The following is a 12,692-nucleotide window of genomic DNA, read 5'->3' as shown; positions in this document are numbered from 1 at the left end:
GACAAGACAATCAACACAATAACCGTGGATATCGATCATCTGCAAATATGGCCGATGTTTCACAGTTGAATACAGAAGAACAGTCACCTAATTCCATTCCAAATTTTTCTTCTGAGCAATTACGACAGATCGCACAAGCCTTATCTGCAATCAATAATCACCCTTCTGGTAATTCTGACAATCACATCAATGTTGCAGGTTTGTTNAAAGGTTACAAGTTGTATGACATGCAATCTCACACATTCTTTATCAGCCGTGATGTCAAATTTTGTGAAGATGATTTTCCTTTTTCATCAGCTTCACAAACTTCGACATTAGCTCCTTCGACTCCTGTTGTACCTCTTCCTTCACCTCCTACTCCTCCTTCACCTCCTATCCCTTCACCTACTACTCCGTCGTCTCCTCCACCTTCTCCAGATTCGCCCACTAATTCCAATCCTATCCCACCTGATACATCAGCTCCACTTCGACGTTCTACTCGTACTAAACAGCCTCCAGCTTGGCATAAGGATTATGAGATGTCTTCTGGAGCCAATCATTTAACCTCTAGCTCAAGTCCCGGCACTGGCACCAGGTATCCCCTTCATCATTACCTTTCATTCTCTCGTTTTTCTCCTACTCAACGTGCTTTTCTAGCTCTTATTACATCCCAGACAGAACCTAAAACCTATGACGAGGCAGTTGGCGACCCGTTATGGCAGCAGGCTATGAATGATGAAATTGCAGCTTTGGAACGTAATCATACATGGTCTCTCGTTCCTCTACCACTTGGTCATAAAGCTATTGGTTGTCGTTGGGTGTACAAAATTAAATACAACTCTGATGGTTCTGTTGAACGTTATAAAGCTCGACTAGTAGCAAAGGGGTACACTCAGGTTGAAGGTATTGATTACACAGAAACATTTTCCCCTACAGCGAAACTTACTACACTTCGTTGCTTACTCACTGTTGCTGCTGCTCGAAAATGGTTCACCCATCAGTTGGATGTTCAAAATGCCTTTCTCCATGGTAATCTAGACGAGGAAGTTTATATGTCTTTACCACCAGGTCTTCGCCGACAGGGGGAGAATACAGTATGTCGGCTCCATAAATCTCTTTATGGATTAAAACAAGCTTCTCGCAATTGGTTCTCCATATTTTCTACAACTATACAAAATGCAGGCTACACTCAGTCCAAAGCAGATTACTCTTTGTTTACTAAGAGTAAAGGTACTTCTTTCACTGCAGTTCTAATCTATGTTGATGATATTCTGTTGACAGGCAATGATCTCGAAGAAATTCAATATCTCAAGACTAGTTTACTCCAGAAATTTCTTATCAAAGATTTAGGAAATTTGAAATATTTTCTAGGCATTGAATTTTCTCGATCTAGAAAAGGAATTTTTATGTCTCAAAGGAAGTATGCTCTAGACATCCTTCAAGACACAGATCTTACAGGAGCACGTCCAGACAAATTTCCTATGGAGCAAAATCTGAAACTTTCTTTAACCGAAGGAGAAAAGTTGAATTGATTGGCAGATTAATATATTTGACCGTCACTAGGCCTGACATAGCTTATTCAGTTCGTATGCTTAGCCAATTTATGCATGAACCAAGAAAACCACATTGGGAGGCAGCTCTTCGAGTTCTGAGGTACATTAAAGGCACTCCTGGTCAAGGACTTCTACTGCCATCTGAAAACAATTTAAGATTACAGGCATATTGCGATTCTGACTGGGGTGGTTGTCGAACTTCCAGACGATCTATTTCTGGGTTCTGCATTTTCCTCGGAAATTCAATTATTTCTTGGAAGTCTAAAAAGCAGACTAATGTGTCCAGATCATCAGCAGAAGCCGAGTATCGAGCTATGGCAAATACTTGTTTAGAGTTAACTTGGTTAAGATACATTCTTCAAGACTTGAATGTTCCACTGTCCGAACCAGCATTATTATATTGTGATAATCAAGCAGCATTACATATAGCAGCCAATCCAGTTTTTCATGAACGTACGAAACACATTGAAATAGATTGTCATATAGTTCGAGAAAAATTACAAGCTGGAATCATCAAACCGTGTTATGTTTCGACCAAAATGCAATTGGCAGATGTTTTACTAAAGCTTTGGGAAGACAGCAATTTGACTTTTTGAAGGACAAGTTGGGTGTGATCGACATACACTCTCCAACTTGAGGGGGAGTATTAAGAGGATATTTTGCCGTGATAATTAGTTAGAATATATCTTAGATATTTAGGAAGTTGTTAGTATAGATTTGATTAACAGTATATTTTATTTATTTACCGGATTTAATTAGATATATATTTTTCTATTTTTAGGTATTAGTTGATAGTTTGTATCCTATTTAAACGTGGTAAACCTGAATGAAGATCATACTTTCGATCCCAATTCTATTTCTATTTCTCATTCTTAACGGATTGAGATCAACTCGAGAAGGTCAAAGTAAAACAACAGAGCATGGCCTTCAACGATGCCAGAGTAAAAGTAATCTAAACAGTTTTCCTCCTTGATTTTCTAACAACCATTTGTACGACCATGTTGATGTAACATCGTATACAGAAATGTTGCTTAAACTTCATATAAATGGTATGTTGTAACTTGCTTATAGAAAAATAAAATTTGACAGGGTTTCATTAATGTTCTTGTTTTAAAAGTACACAAAAGGAAAAGAACATAAAACTCTTTTAAAACATTTATCACAGTATGAAGGTTCTTCTTTGTTGCTACTACAAAAGGTAACAATACACAGGGTACAACTCAAATGATCTAAACAAGCTCATAACAAATATGGTGTGCAGAAACTATCAAGTTCGAAAGACTAGTTAAGTAAAAAAAAAAAAAAAAAAAAAAAACTAAAACTATATATAACATCCATATATAAATTTTACTTCAACTCCACAGTCCTACATGAGTCCTACATGATTTCCCATTTGTTCCATCTTGCACCAACCAAACCAAACTTATGTATGGGGGCTCAAGTTGGTAAACAACCAAGAATATAGCTAAGACAAATAATACTCTCTCGTGCTTTTGTTTAGGCAAAACCAACATAATCAAGAAATGTATTAGTTAATTATGATAAACAACTAAGAATGTAGTAGAGATACTGTAACAGAAAAATTGTAATAGAAAAATTCGTACCTGAATTAGGGATTTGGAGCAAAGTATGACCTAAAGATGATTTGTTCAATTGAACATATTCAAGTTCTGAAACAAACTCATTTCTGGTGGAATCTTTGCTTTAAAGCTGCTCCATGAGGGATTCAAGTATCTCAAGTGTCCGTAGAATCTCATTTCTGCTGAGATACCTTCTAATCGATTCCTTGACAGGTCCATCCTTGTGAGTTTCTCATATAGCTTGTTTGATCCTACTGGGACTAAACCAATCAGCCCGTTCTGAGACAAATTAATCTCCTCCAAACCCAGGTCATGAATGGCTGAATTGATTGCTCTGCAGCTTGAGCTGTTTCAGGTTATGGATAGCTTAAATCCCTTGTGGTAAATATCTAGATAGAACATTTTTGGAAGATCCAATGTCGTGAGCCTTGTCGAACACCAAAAATCCAAGGTACCAGAAAATTGATTGGCTGAAAGATTCAGAATGTTTAAATACAAACACCTTGTGGGCAATGTGTTGGGGACAAGGCCGAAGCATATTAGATGCAAGAGAAAGATAATGAAGCGAAAGTAATTAATAAACATTTCATCCAGAAGAGGCCCACAGAAGAGATTATCAGAAAAATCAAGAAATCTAAGTGGGTATCCGTCCAGATAAACCATTACGACTGGAATTAACCCTATGAAGACCGGGAGGTAGAACAAGCTCATGACTAAGATTGCCAGAAAGCGAGAGTACCTTGAGATGCTGCAATTTCTCAGACCCTCTTCCGGTTCTCTCTGCTAGCCCCAACCCATCGAGGGAAAGCTCGGAAACTCCATTGATGGGGTTGCATTTGACGAACTCCCAGGGACAGGGAGAATCATCTTTATTCCAAGACGGGTGAAAGGAAGAAGGGTCATGGGAGGCCTGATTTGAGAAGAAGAAGAGAAGATTGCTATCCTAACCTAAGGAAGATTTCAAATTATGAAGTTTCTTTTCTGTGTTCTTTTCCGTTTTTTTTAATAGCGTAATATATAAAGCAATCCTCAAAAGCTATTAAAAGGGCAAGGCCCTGTGTGGGAGCACTAAAATACGTGTTTGCTCTATAGAAGAGTGGAAGAGGTATGGGACCCACCAGATTAATCGCACAAAAACCAAGAAGAGACTCACCTCTCATTATCCTGTAAAATATTAATATTTTCGTTAATAACTATTTATAAATTTATTGTCTACGATACCTTCGCTCATAGATTTTTATGTGAAAATTTTGGATCCAATCATTTATGAATTACTAAGTAGACTGTATCAACAGTATCAGTAAGACAGTGCACTCAACTTTTTCCATATATTATAAACTCTTTTAAGTTATTTATTAAACAAGATCCTCCCATATATCAACCACGTGCCATTCAAAATTATACTAATAAATTAATTGAATTAAAATTTTAAATTTGTTATAGATCTATTAAATACAAGATTGAAAGTTTAAAGATATATTAGAAACTTTTAAAATTTCGAAAACTAGGTACATACAAAATTTAAAATTTAAGAATAAACTTGTAATTTTTAAGCGATTACACTCTTAAACGCTAAATTATGTTTACGCCCCAAAAGTCATTATTTGTTTAAATTAGGTAATGTTTATTTAATTGGATTAGATTACTATTTCTCCCACATCGGAAGAGTGTTAAGCGCTGCTTTTCTTTATGATAATACTTGAAGCGATAAGCCATCGCCGAGTTTGGTTGCGCGAGCTTGTGACCCATGTGGGGGCGATATTGTGATGGAATGGTGTACTTCTCCCGCTGTGCCGGATCCGATATTGACTTGTATGGCTCGCCCATTGCAAGCACAGAGTTGAGCCATGGGGCTAGCGGAGGGCAATGCGTGAGGCTGGTTTCAGCAGAGCAACGATCACCTCTTTTTTTTTTTTGTGTTATAAGAAAAAATCACTAACATGTTAATAGAACTAACTAAAGTTATGTGATTGCATGAGCGTATTATATTGAAGGAGAGGTCTAATTTTTCTCGTAATTATATTGAAGGAGAGGTCTAATTTTTCTCGTAATTATATTGAAGGAGAGGTCTAATTTTTCTCGTAATTACATTGAAGGAGAGGTCTAATTTTTCTCGTAATTATATTGAAGGAGAGGTCTAATTTTTCTCGTAATTACATTGAAGGAGAGGTCTAATTTTTCTCGTACTTAAGTGACGTGTCCATGTGCCCAAATAAGTTGATTAAACAATATTGAAATGATCCATTGAGAAATTTGAATAAGTGTGTGTAACAACTTTTTTTTGAATACTTGATTGAGAGGAAATGAGTATGAAATGGCATCAACATTTTGGCAGAAAGTAGAGAGGGTTTTCCCATATAAATCATTCCCCCGGATTATAGAAATAAGCCACAAATCGATAATACAATCCAAGAGGGAAAATAATTACACCTTTAGTGGTATGCATTGACTTATATAGCCATACCCTCTTGGATCGATGTGCCATACTATAGAAAGCTTCAATGGGACTGAGAGTGATTATAAATTCCATATGATTTGGTGCTGTAATGCCTCCAATAAGACACTCTCCATCCTGCATAGCATCGACCCAACCAATTCATTTTCTTACCTTTCTTCAACTCTTATAACTAAGATTTAACCATACCTCTTGGGTAAGAATCGTCTCTAGCATGATCGCGTAAGAGAATATGACTCGGGTACTCGTTACAGTCACATGAACTACGACAAAAGCAACAAACTTGTTAAAATCGAGGAGGGAGGAAGAAGGGGTCGATACCCTAATCAACAATGTTTAAGGTTTAGGGTAAACAAGTTTAAACGGAGAGGAAAGGGAAAATGGGTTAATACCGTAATAGAACATGTGATACTCGGTGATAATAATTTGAAGGGTTTAGAGTAAACGAGTTTAAATTGAGAAGAAATGAAGAAAGGGTTGATACCGCAATTGAACATCTGATACTTAGTGGGAATACAAGTCAAGAGAGAAGGAAGAAAGGGTTCATACCAGAATCGAAACGTGCATTACTTTGAGACAATGTTTAGGGTAAACTCGTTATAAATCAAGAAGGAAGGAAAGTGGGGTTGATACCGTAATCGAACATGTGATACTCAGTAACAATGTTTACGAACTCTTCTGATTCCAAGCTCACAAACGACGAGAAATCAAAGTCGCCGACCTCCAACGGGTCAAGCGAAGGAATCAATTCGAACTCAACGTCATTAGAAAGACCTAAAGAAAATAAAAGGCAATAACACCATAAGAAATGGAATGTAAAGGTAAATAAAGTGAAAGAAGTAAATAAGTAAGTAACCATTTGGGGCTTGAAATTTGAGTTCGGCGCTTTCAGGGTATGTGACAGTGAAAGTCAAAGAATTAAACCCAGATTCTTCCATGTCGATCATAAGAGGGAAAAGGTTCTTGACGAAAGTCCATGACTTCAGAAGTTCATTGCACACATATTCGTCGAAGAATTGAGGCCACAAATGGAGGGCTATCACGCCGCCGAGGGCAGGGTATGAGTCCGCCATTATGGCAAACATTTCCCGGCAGAATTTCATGTCCGCCATGTCGTCAGCGCTGGCCACCACCGACGCCGCGTCCACCAGGTCCTGCATTTGGTTAAGAACGAATTTGAATATTATTGGGGCCGCCATTGCTAAACTCGCTGGTTTTCTTGGTTTCTTGGGTTTTGGTTTCTTTCGAGTTTGAACAATTCTTTTGCCTTTTGCTCCTTATATACTAGTGCCCCACTTCAAGAATTGGATCATAATAATACCATTTTGTATTAGTTTGGAAATTTTACCTTTTTTTTTACTCATAAATTTTCGAAATATATTCATATAATGTCTATTATTGAGAAATTAAGTTCCAATCTTTTGGCTTAATCCCTTGGAGGCTATAGGTCTTTGTTTAAGTCAAAGATCAAGTAATGTACTTCAATTCACCACGATTTGTGAAGTTAACAAGTTTAAAAATTGGGATAAAGAAGATGGATGGATCCAACATTAGTAGATGCAGATTGAAAGTTATCTTACTAAAAAAATCTTCACGAACCCTTATACAAGTGAAGATGCTATCTAGTTGGCACTCTCTGAAAACATAGTGGAAGCTCAAGAATGGGTAGGCTTTAGGTTTGATCGAGTTTGATGCTATCTAGAAACATAGGGGAAGCTCGAGGATTAGCATACTCTGGTTGATCTAGTTGACATTATCCAAAAGCATAATGGAAGCTTGAGTATTGCTAAGCTATATGGTTGATCTAGTTGACACTTGTAGAAGCGCAGTGGAAGCTTAAGGATTGGTAGGCTCTATGGTTGACCTAGTTGATACTATCGGGAAGAGCATTGGAACCTAAAGGATTGAAGGGCTCTCGAGTTGATCTAGTTGACGTTGTTCAAAAGTGTAGTGGAAGCTCAAGAATTAGTAAGCTTTAAGGTTGATCTAGTTGACGCTTTTTAGAGATGGAGTGGAAGCTTAAGGATTGGTAGGCTCTAGGGTTGATCTAGTTGATGTTGCCTAGAAACGTAGTGGAAGCTCAAGAAAAGGTAGGCTCTAAGGTTGATCCAGTTGATGCTGTCTAGAAACCTAGTGGAAACTCAATGATCAGTAGACTCACGATTTATCCAGTGGACAGTTTAAGAAACGTGGTGTTCAATATTGTCAAGGAGAAGACAATGTTGGATCTGTTGAAGGCATTGTCAAATATGTATGGCAAACTATAAGACAAGATAGCCAGAAAAATTAAACCTGAGGGCTCAATGAAGACTTCAATTGTACGTCATGAATATCATATTTGAAAGAGCAGTTGTGAGTAAAAATCAGGATAGCTTTGGGGTCAAAGCCAGACTCCTTGAGTGGGAGAAGTCTTACCATCAATGAAGCAAGAAGATAGAAGTGCTTTGGGAGGAGTAAGCATGAGACTAGTAAGCTACACCGGTGGAAGTGCTCCAAATGGAGTGAGCATGAAAAAGACAAGTGACACTCGTAGAAGTGCTCCAAATAGTGAGCACACATGTATTCTTTAAGCCATCGCCTCAAACTTAGAGGGATGATTCCACAATAAAATGTTAAGACCAACATTTGCTAAAAAAAAAAAAAAAACACCCAAGCTGGATGTAAAAGGCATAGAAGAATGTAAGTTGTAGCAAGATTAAGAGGAGCTTCAGTGCAACAGTTGCCACATGAAGGTAGCTAAGTAAAGAGTTCGTTGAAGAGACTCTTTAAAAGCTTCTAGACTTTGCTTTAGTAAGGGATCTGGCCAAAAGAAGAAATATTTAGGTTAATCTATACGACTTAGAGAATATGTGTATTGAGGCCAAAATGGGCACCCTTGGGACATGCTCCTCCTAACTGAGGTGAGAATATGCTAATGCTAAATTTAACATGGTTTGTTTAGTGAGTCGGGCGAGTCCAAGAGAAGGACGAGGTAGGTCCCTAGTAGGATAGTTCACAGTCATTGGACAGTTTGACATACTTATTGATATGAACCAAGACATTTCCATAAATGATGAGAGTTATAACTCTTGTAATGCATAATAAGGTTAATGATTTTTATTTTGAGCCTATATAAAGCCATGTATATTGTCTCTGTAAAGTAGATTTGGAAAATATAGTAAAAATAGCATTTGTGTTATTTTTAGCCGAGGACTACGTTTCTTTGCAATTTTAAGTTGTTTAGATGGCATGTTTAGAATCATCAAGCTTGACATTATCAACCTTGCTGATGCAGCGATTCAAATCTCAAAGAAATTTTCTTGCCTTCAGATATTTGATCAACAACTTAATATGAATTTTACTTTCTCTTTTAGTGATTCCTTATCAATAGGGCTAGGATTTTTTTTTCGCTGTTCTATATAGTTTAGATTGTATACAATCATTCAAGCTTGACATGATCAAATTTACTTGTGGAGTGATTCGAATCTCAATCAAGTGTTATTGCCTTGAGATATTTGATCAACAAGGTAATTCAAATTTTACTTTCTCTTGCAGTGATTCCTTATCACTTTGCTGCAAGTCTCGAAGATCGACATATTGTCTGTCAGTGGGATAGTCCATAAGTGGTGCATAGCTTTCGCATTCATTTTGAGACATGTTTATTTCCAGCAAGTCAATTATCAGACATTTTGATGTTCGAGTCATCATTGAGACAATACCGAGATTAATGGAGAAAATGTCACAATCCACGATGCTATTCTATTGTGAACGATGACTAGTTTAAGTAGGAGAGAGTTTCATAACCAGACTATGAAGACAATAGGTTATGACTCCCACATGCAAACAAATAAGCAGTGACACAAAAGTAACTCCCAAACGATCAAGTGAGGGACGAGACAAGACAAGTGTCATATAGTTGGTGAAGAACCCAATCTATCATTTAAAGACAAAACATATCAAAAGATATATAATACCCTTTCACTCGCAGATCTCCGTGGATAAAGTTGATATGTTTTGAGAAGATAGAAGGTGCATCTAACGGAAATGTTAACAAAAATGTGTTGATGTTGAGCAAACCTTGGTTAAGTCTTTTGTAGCTTCCACAGATAATGCAGTGCGGTGAAGATATTGATGATGAGGAGAATCCTTTGAGAATGAATTTTTGGATTGAGTCTGATGTTTACTTATTAGTTAAATTTATCTGTAACTACTTGAATCATCTATAAATAAACCATAAAGCTATAAAGTGGTCTATTAAGTTCTTAAGGTCTTAATGGGAGACTTTGTTTTTAAGTTCAAATTGGTTTGATCTTTCTCAATTATCTTGATCGGAACAAGAGAACTAGGGTACTGAAACAATAACTCAAAACCAATTTACTTAGAGAATCAACGTGTTCATGTCAAATTTTTAGAAAGAAAACTCAATCTTGATGGCGGGTGAGGATGAAGGCACTTAAGAGTAGTGGCTACATGACACTGACGGTTCAGAATTATTAAGAGTAGTCCCATATCAAGCGAAAGATCATCGAAGTAATACTATCTCCATTCGATGATTCATTTTTCGAATTGATCAACGTTGAAACACGTGATTATAACAAATTCAAGAGTAGAACAATTAAAAAAAAAAAAAATGTCAAGAAATGGCATTTGATCATAGTTTTGTAAGGCTACACAAACTTTCCCATTTTATTCTTTCCAATCATCAGGAAAGTAGGTCACAAATCGAGCATGCAGTCCTAGAGGGGCAGATATTACACCTTTGGCAGCTTCATCGGACTTGAATAGCCATACCCTTTCAGTTTGACGAACCAAATTGCAGAAAGTATGCATTGGATGAACAGTGATTATATATTTAATAAAACACGATTCTTCGATACCTCCAATAACGCATCGTCCACTCTACATGCAATAAATTCTAAATTTTAATAACGACTTGTAAACCCATGATCATTTCCTAACAATCCTCAACAAATAATACCTCACGAGTAATAATAGTCTGAAACCTCGTGTACGAGAACTTGACTTGCGAGCTCGTGAGAGTAACAAGAACTGCCACAAACATCAAGAAACTCAAGAACATGTAAGCAACATAAAATGTGTATCTTTTGATTAAAGGGTATTACCATAACGATAAAATTCAAAGTCTGTGATTATGTTTATGAACTCTTTTGATTCCAAGGTGACAAAAGTTGAGTAGTCATATGGCCCGATATCTCTCGAACCATTGCTCGGATTTAACCCGAAATCGGCTTCCCGTAAACGGGATGGGCCCATGAATACGAGGTTGGCAAGATTCGGGGCTGTAAAAGAGAAGGACAAGGAAGAGAAGCCGGCTCGGTTCAGATCGGACATGAGAGGGAAGATTTTGTGGATGTTAATCCATGAATAATGAAGATGGTCGCAGGTATATGTTTGGAAGTATGGAGGGCAGAGTTGTATTGCTATGATGCAAGCAGTTTCTGGTGAGGCACTGCCCATTATGGACATGTTTTCCATTGAGAATTTGAGATAGGCTATGTCAGTAACGCTGGCGATTACGTACAGTGCTTCGGCTAGCTCATGGGTTTGGTCTAGTATGAAGAAGAACATGATTCTTGGGTTATTGGGTTCTTGGGGTTCTTGGATTTTGGTTTCTCTAAGTTTAAACAATTCTTTGGTGGGTTTGGCTACTTTTGGATTGGAGGCCGCTGGTTGTGATTTAAAGATTCATTTATTGGAAAAGGATTCAAAAAAATTTAGTATATTCATGTGACTATGTTGTTATTTGATGTACCGTGCTTATGTTAGGAATGGAAGGAGAAATCTATTGTAAGAATGAAATTGGCTATTATACAGCGTTACCTAATCAAATTCAACTTAAATAACTAAATCAAATCTAATCCTAATCCTTCCTCTCTTAAACTAAACACGAATAGTAATAAGTTTATGTTTATGTATGCTAACTCATAACAGACTCCCACTTTGAGGTAACTTCTTCAATTCCCATGTGCCATTTCTGTTTATTGTTCAAAATACATGGCTTGCCTCCATTTCTCACTTTTCAATGTGTCTTCAAATCATCTTCAAAGTTTACAGGTTCAGTAGTGGTAAATATGGCCGAGTGAGCTTCATCATCTTCTTTACAAAATACTTATCCTATTGCATAGTCTCTCATCCAGATCGGTGGTCTCTTATTCCTCGCCTTATTCGAGCTAGGAGAGCTTGTTTAACCAAAGAGCCAGAGGAAATATTTTCTCTGCAGTATTTTCATATGCAGCTTTTATATCATAGAGTCGGTAAGCTTTTGACTCTTCACTAACTCCCAGCAAAACATAACTCAAACTCTTATCATCTAGCTTAGTTCTCCGAGCTGCCTCCTCTTTTTGTCTCTGAATCAACTCGAGCTCACATCATTGTTCTTCCTTCCGCTGCAGCTCTAGAGCTAATCGTTGCTTAGCCTTTTCTACCCTTCTCCTATTCTTTTCTAGCATTTTATTAACTTTTTCTACCCTTCTCCTATTCTCTTCCAACATTTTATCTAGCTTTTCTCTCTCTTTCCGTGCTTGTTCTTCTTTTTGTCTTGTAGCAGTAAGAGCGGCTTCCTTCTCTTTCTCAAGCTGCACATCAACATCATTAAACAACTTCTTGCGACCTTTCTCTATTCGCCTCTGTATTTCTAATTTAGTCTCTTTAGAGTTTAGCTTTTCTTCCATCCTCCTAGCTGCATCTTCTTCTAACTTATTTTCGTCGTCACAGGTGACCTCCTTCTCTTTTATCCCCTTTGCTTTTGCTACCTCCGCTCCTTCTCTTTTATCCCCTCTGCTTTTGCTACCTCTGTCGCCACGTTCTGAACCTCCAAGTCTTCATCTTCTATTTTCACATTTATCAACCAATGGTTTCATCTTTGCATGAACTGAGAACATGCGATTCACCATCATTTGTGTGTTTATTATCAGGCCCCTTTGTTGATGATAGATTCTGCAGGTTCCTTCTTTGATTAAGATCACCAAGCGCTTCTCCTGTAGCACCCTATGCTTAGCAAATTGCTGGTGAGATTGGGGACATAGTAGACATTTGTCACGGTTTGTGTGATACCTTTAACTTCAAATCTGACACTGCCTCTTCCTTCAACTGCCAATTTTGAGCTATTTCCCAACTTGACAGTGT

At 37.4% G+C, this 12,692-nt stretch overlaps 2 protein-coding genes and 1 long non-coding RNA gene across 3 annotated transcripts in view; all 3 read right to left on the bottom strand.

Annotated features, from left to right (window-relative positions):
• Positions 1-4,083, bottom strand: part of LOC111460399 — a 5,821-nt gene extending 1,738 nt beyond the window's left edge. Inside the window, exon 1 of the long non-coding RNA XR_002713419.1 lies at positions 3,852-4,083. This is a non-coding gene — a long non-coding RNA (uncharacterized LOC111460399). The remainder of the gene's footprint in view (positions 1-3,851) is intronic.
• A 1,299-nt stretch (positions 4,084-5,382) lies between these two features.
• On the bottom strand, positions 5,383-6,739 carry LOC111460397. The gene is made up of 4 exons (XM_023103646.1): positions 6,424-6,739; positions 6,201-6,341; positions 5,757-5,830; positions 5,383-5,684 (listed from the first exon to the last, which is right to left on the bottom strand). Exons 1-4 carry the CDS (start codon positions 6,725-6,727, stop codon positions 5,475-5,477), a joined length of 729 nt encoding a protein of 242 aa, XP_022959414.1. The 5' UTR covers positions 6,728-6,739; the 3' UTR covers positions 5,383-5,474.
• A 3,430-nt stretch (positions 6,740-10,169) lies between these two features.
• LOC111460398 lies at positions 10,170-11,120 on the bottom strand. The gene is made up of 3 exons (XM_023103647.1): positions 10,670-11,120; positions 10,525-10,595; positions 10,170-10,445 (listed from the first exon to the last, which is right to left on the bottom strand). The coding sequence occupies exons 1-3, from the start codon at positions 11,040-11,042 to the stop codon at positions 10,233-10,235; spliced, it is 657 nt and encodes a 218-aa protein (XP_022959415.1). The 5' UTR covers positions 11,043-11,120; the 3' UTR covers positions 10,170-10,232.
• Between the last annotated feature and the right edge of the window lie 1,572 nt (positions 11,121-12,692).

Source organism: Cucurbita moschata, unplaced genomic scaffold, assembly GCF_002738365.1.
Source record: "Cucurbita moschata cultivar Rifu unplaced genomic scaffold, Cmos_1.0 Cmo_Scf00023, whole genome shotgun sequence".
Lineage (NCBI taxonomy): Eukaryota > Viridiplantae > Streptophyta > Magnoliopsida > Cucurbitales > Cucurbitaceae > Cucurbita > Cucurbita moschata.
Note: the sequence above shows the minus strand (reverse complement) of the source record. Positions and strands in the feature narration are given on the sequence as shown.

Excerpts from the sequence above, each read along its gene's own strand:
- LOC111460398 (XM_023103647.1), bottom strand. The coding sequence starts at position 11,042 with ATGGAAAACATGTCCATAATGGGCAGTGCCTCACCAGAAACTGCTTGC. Across the intron at positions 10,596-10,669 it reads CTTTGAATTTTATCGTTATG|TTCTTGTTACTCTCACGAGC; the intron begins GTAATACCCTTT and ends TGTTTGTGGCAG. Across the intron at positions 10,446-10,524 it reads AGACTATTATTACTCGTGAG|AGTGGACGATGCGTTATTGG; the intron begins GTATTATTTGTT and ends TATTGCATGTAG.
- LOC111460397 (XM_023103646.1), bottom strand. The coding sequence starts at position 6,727 with ATGCAGGACCTGGTGGACGCGGCGTCGGTGGTGGCCAGCGCTGACGAC. Across the intron at positions 6,342-6,423 it reads CAAATTTCAAGCCCCAAATG|GTCTTTCTAATGACGTTGAG; the intron begins GTTACTTACTTA and ends TATTTTCTTTAG. Across the intron at positions 5,831-6,200 it reads GTATCACATGTTCGATTACG|TTCATGTGACTGTAACGAGT; the intron begins GTATCAACCCCA and ends CTTTTGTCGTAG.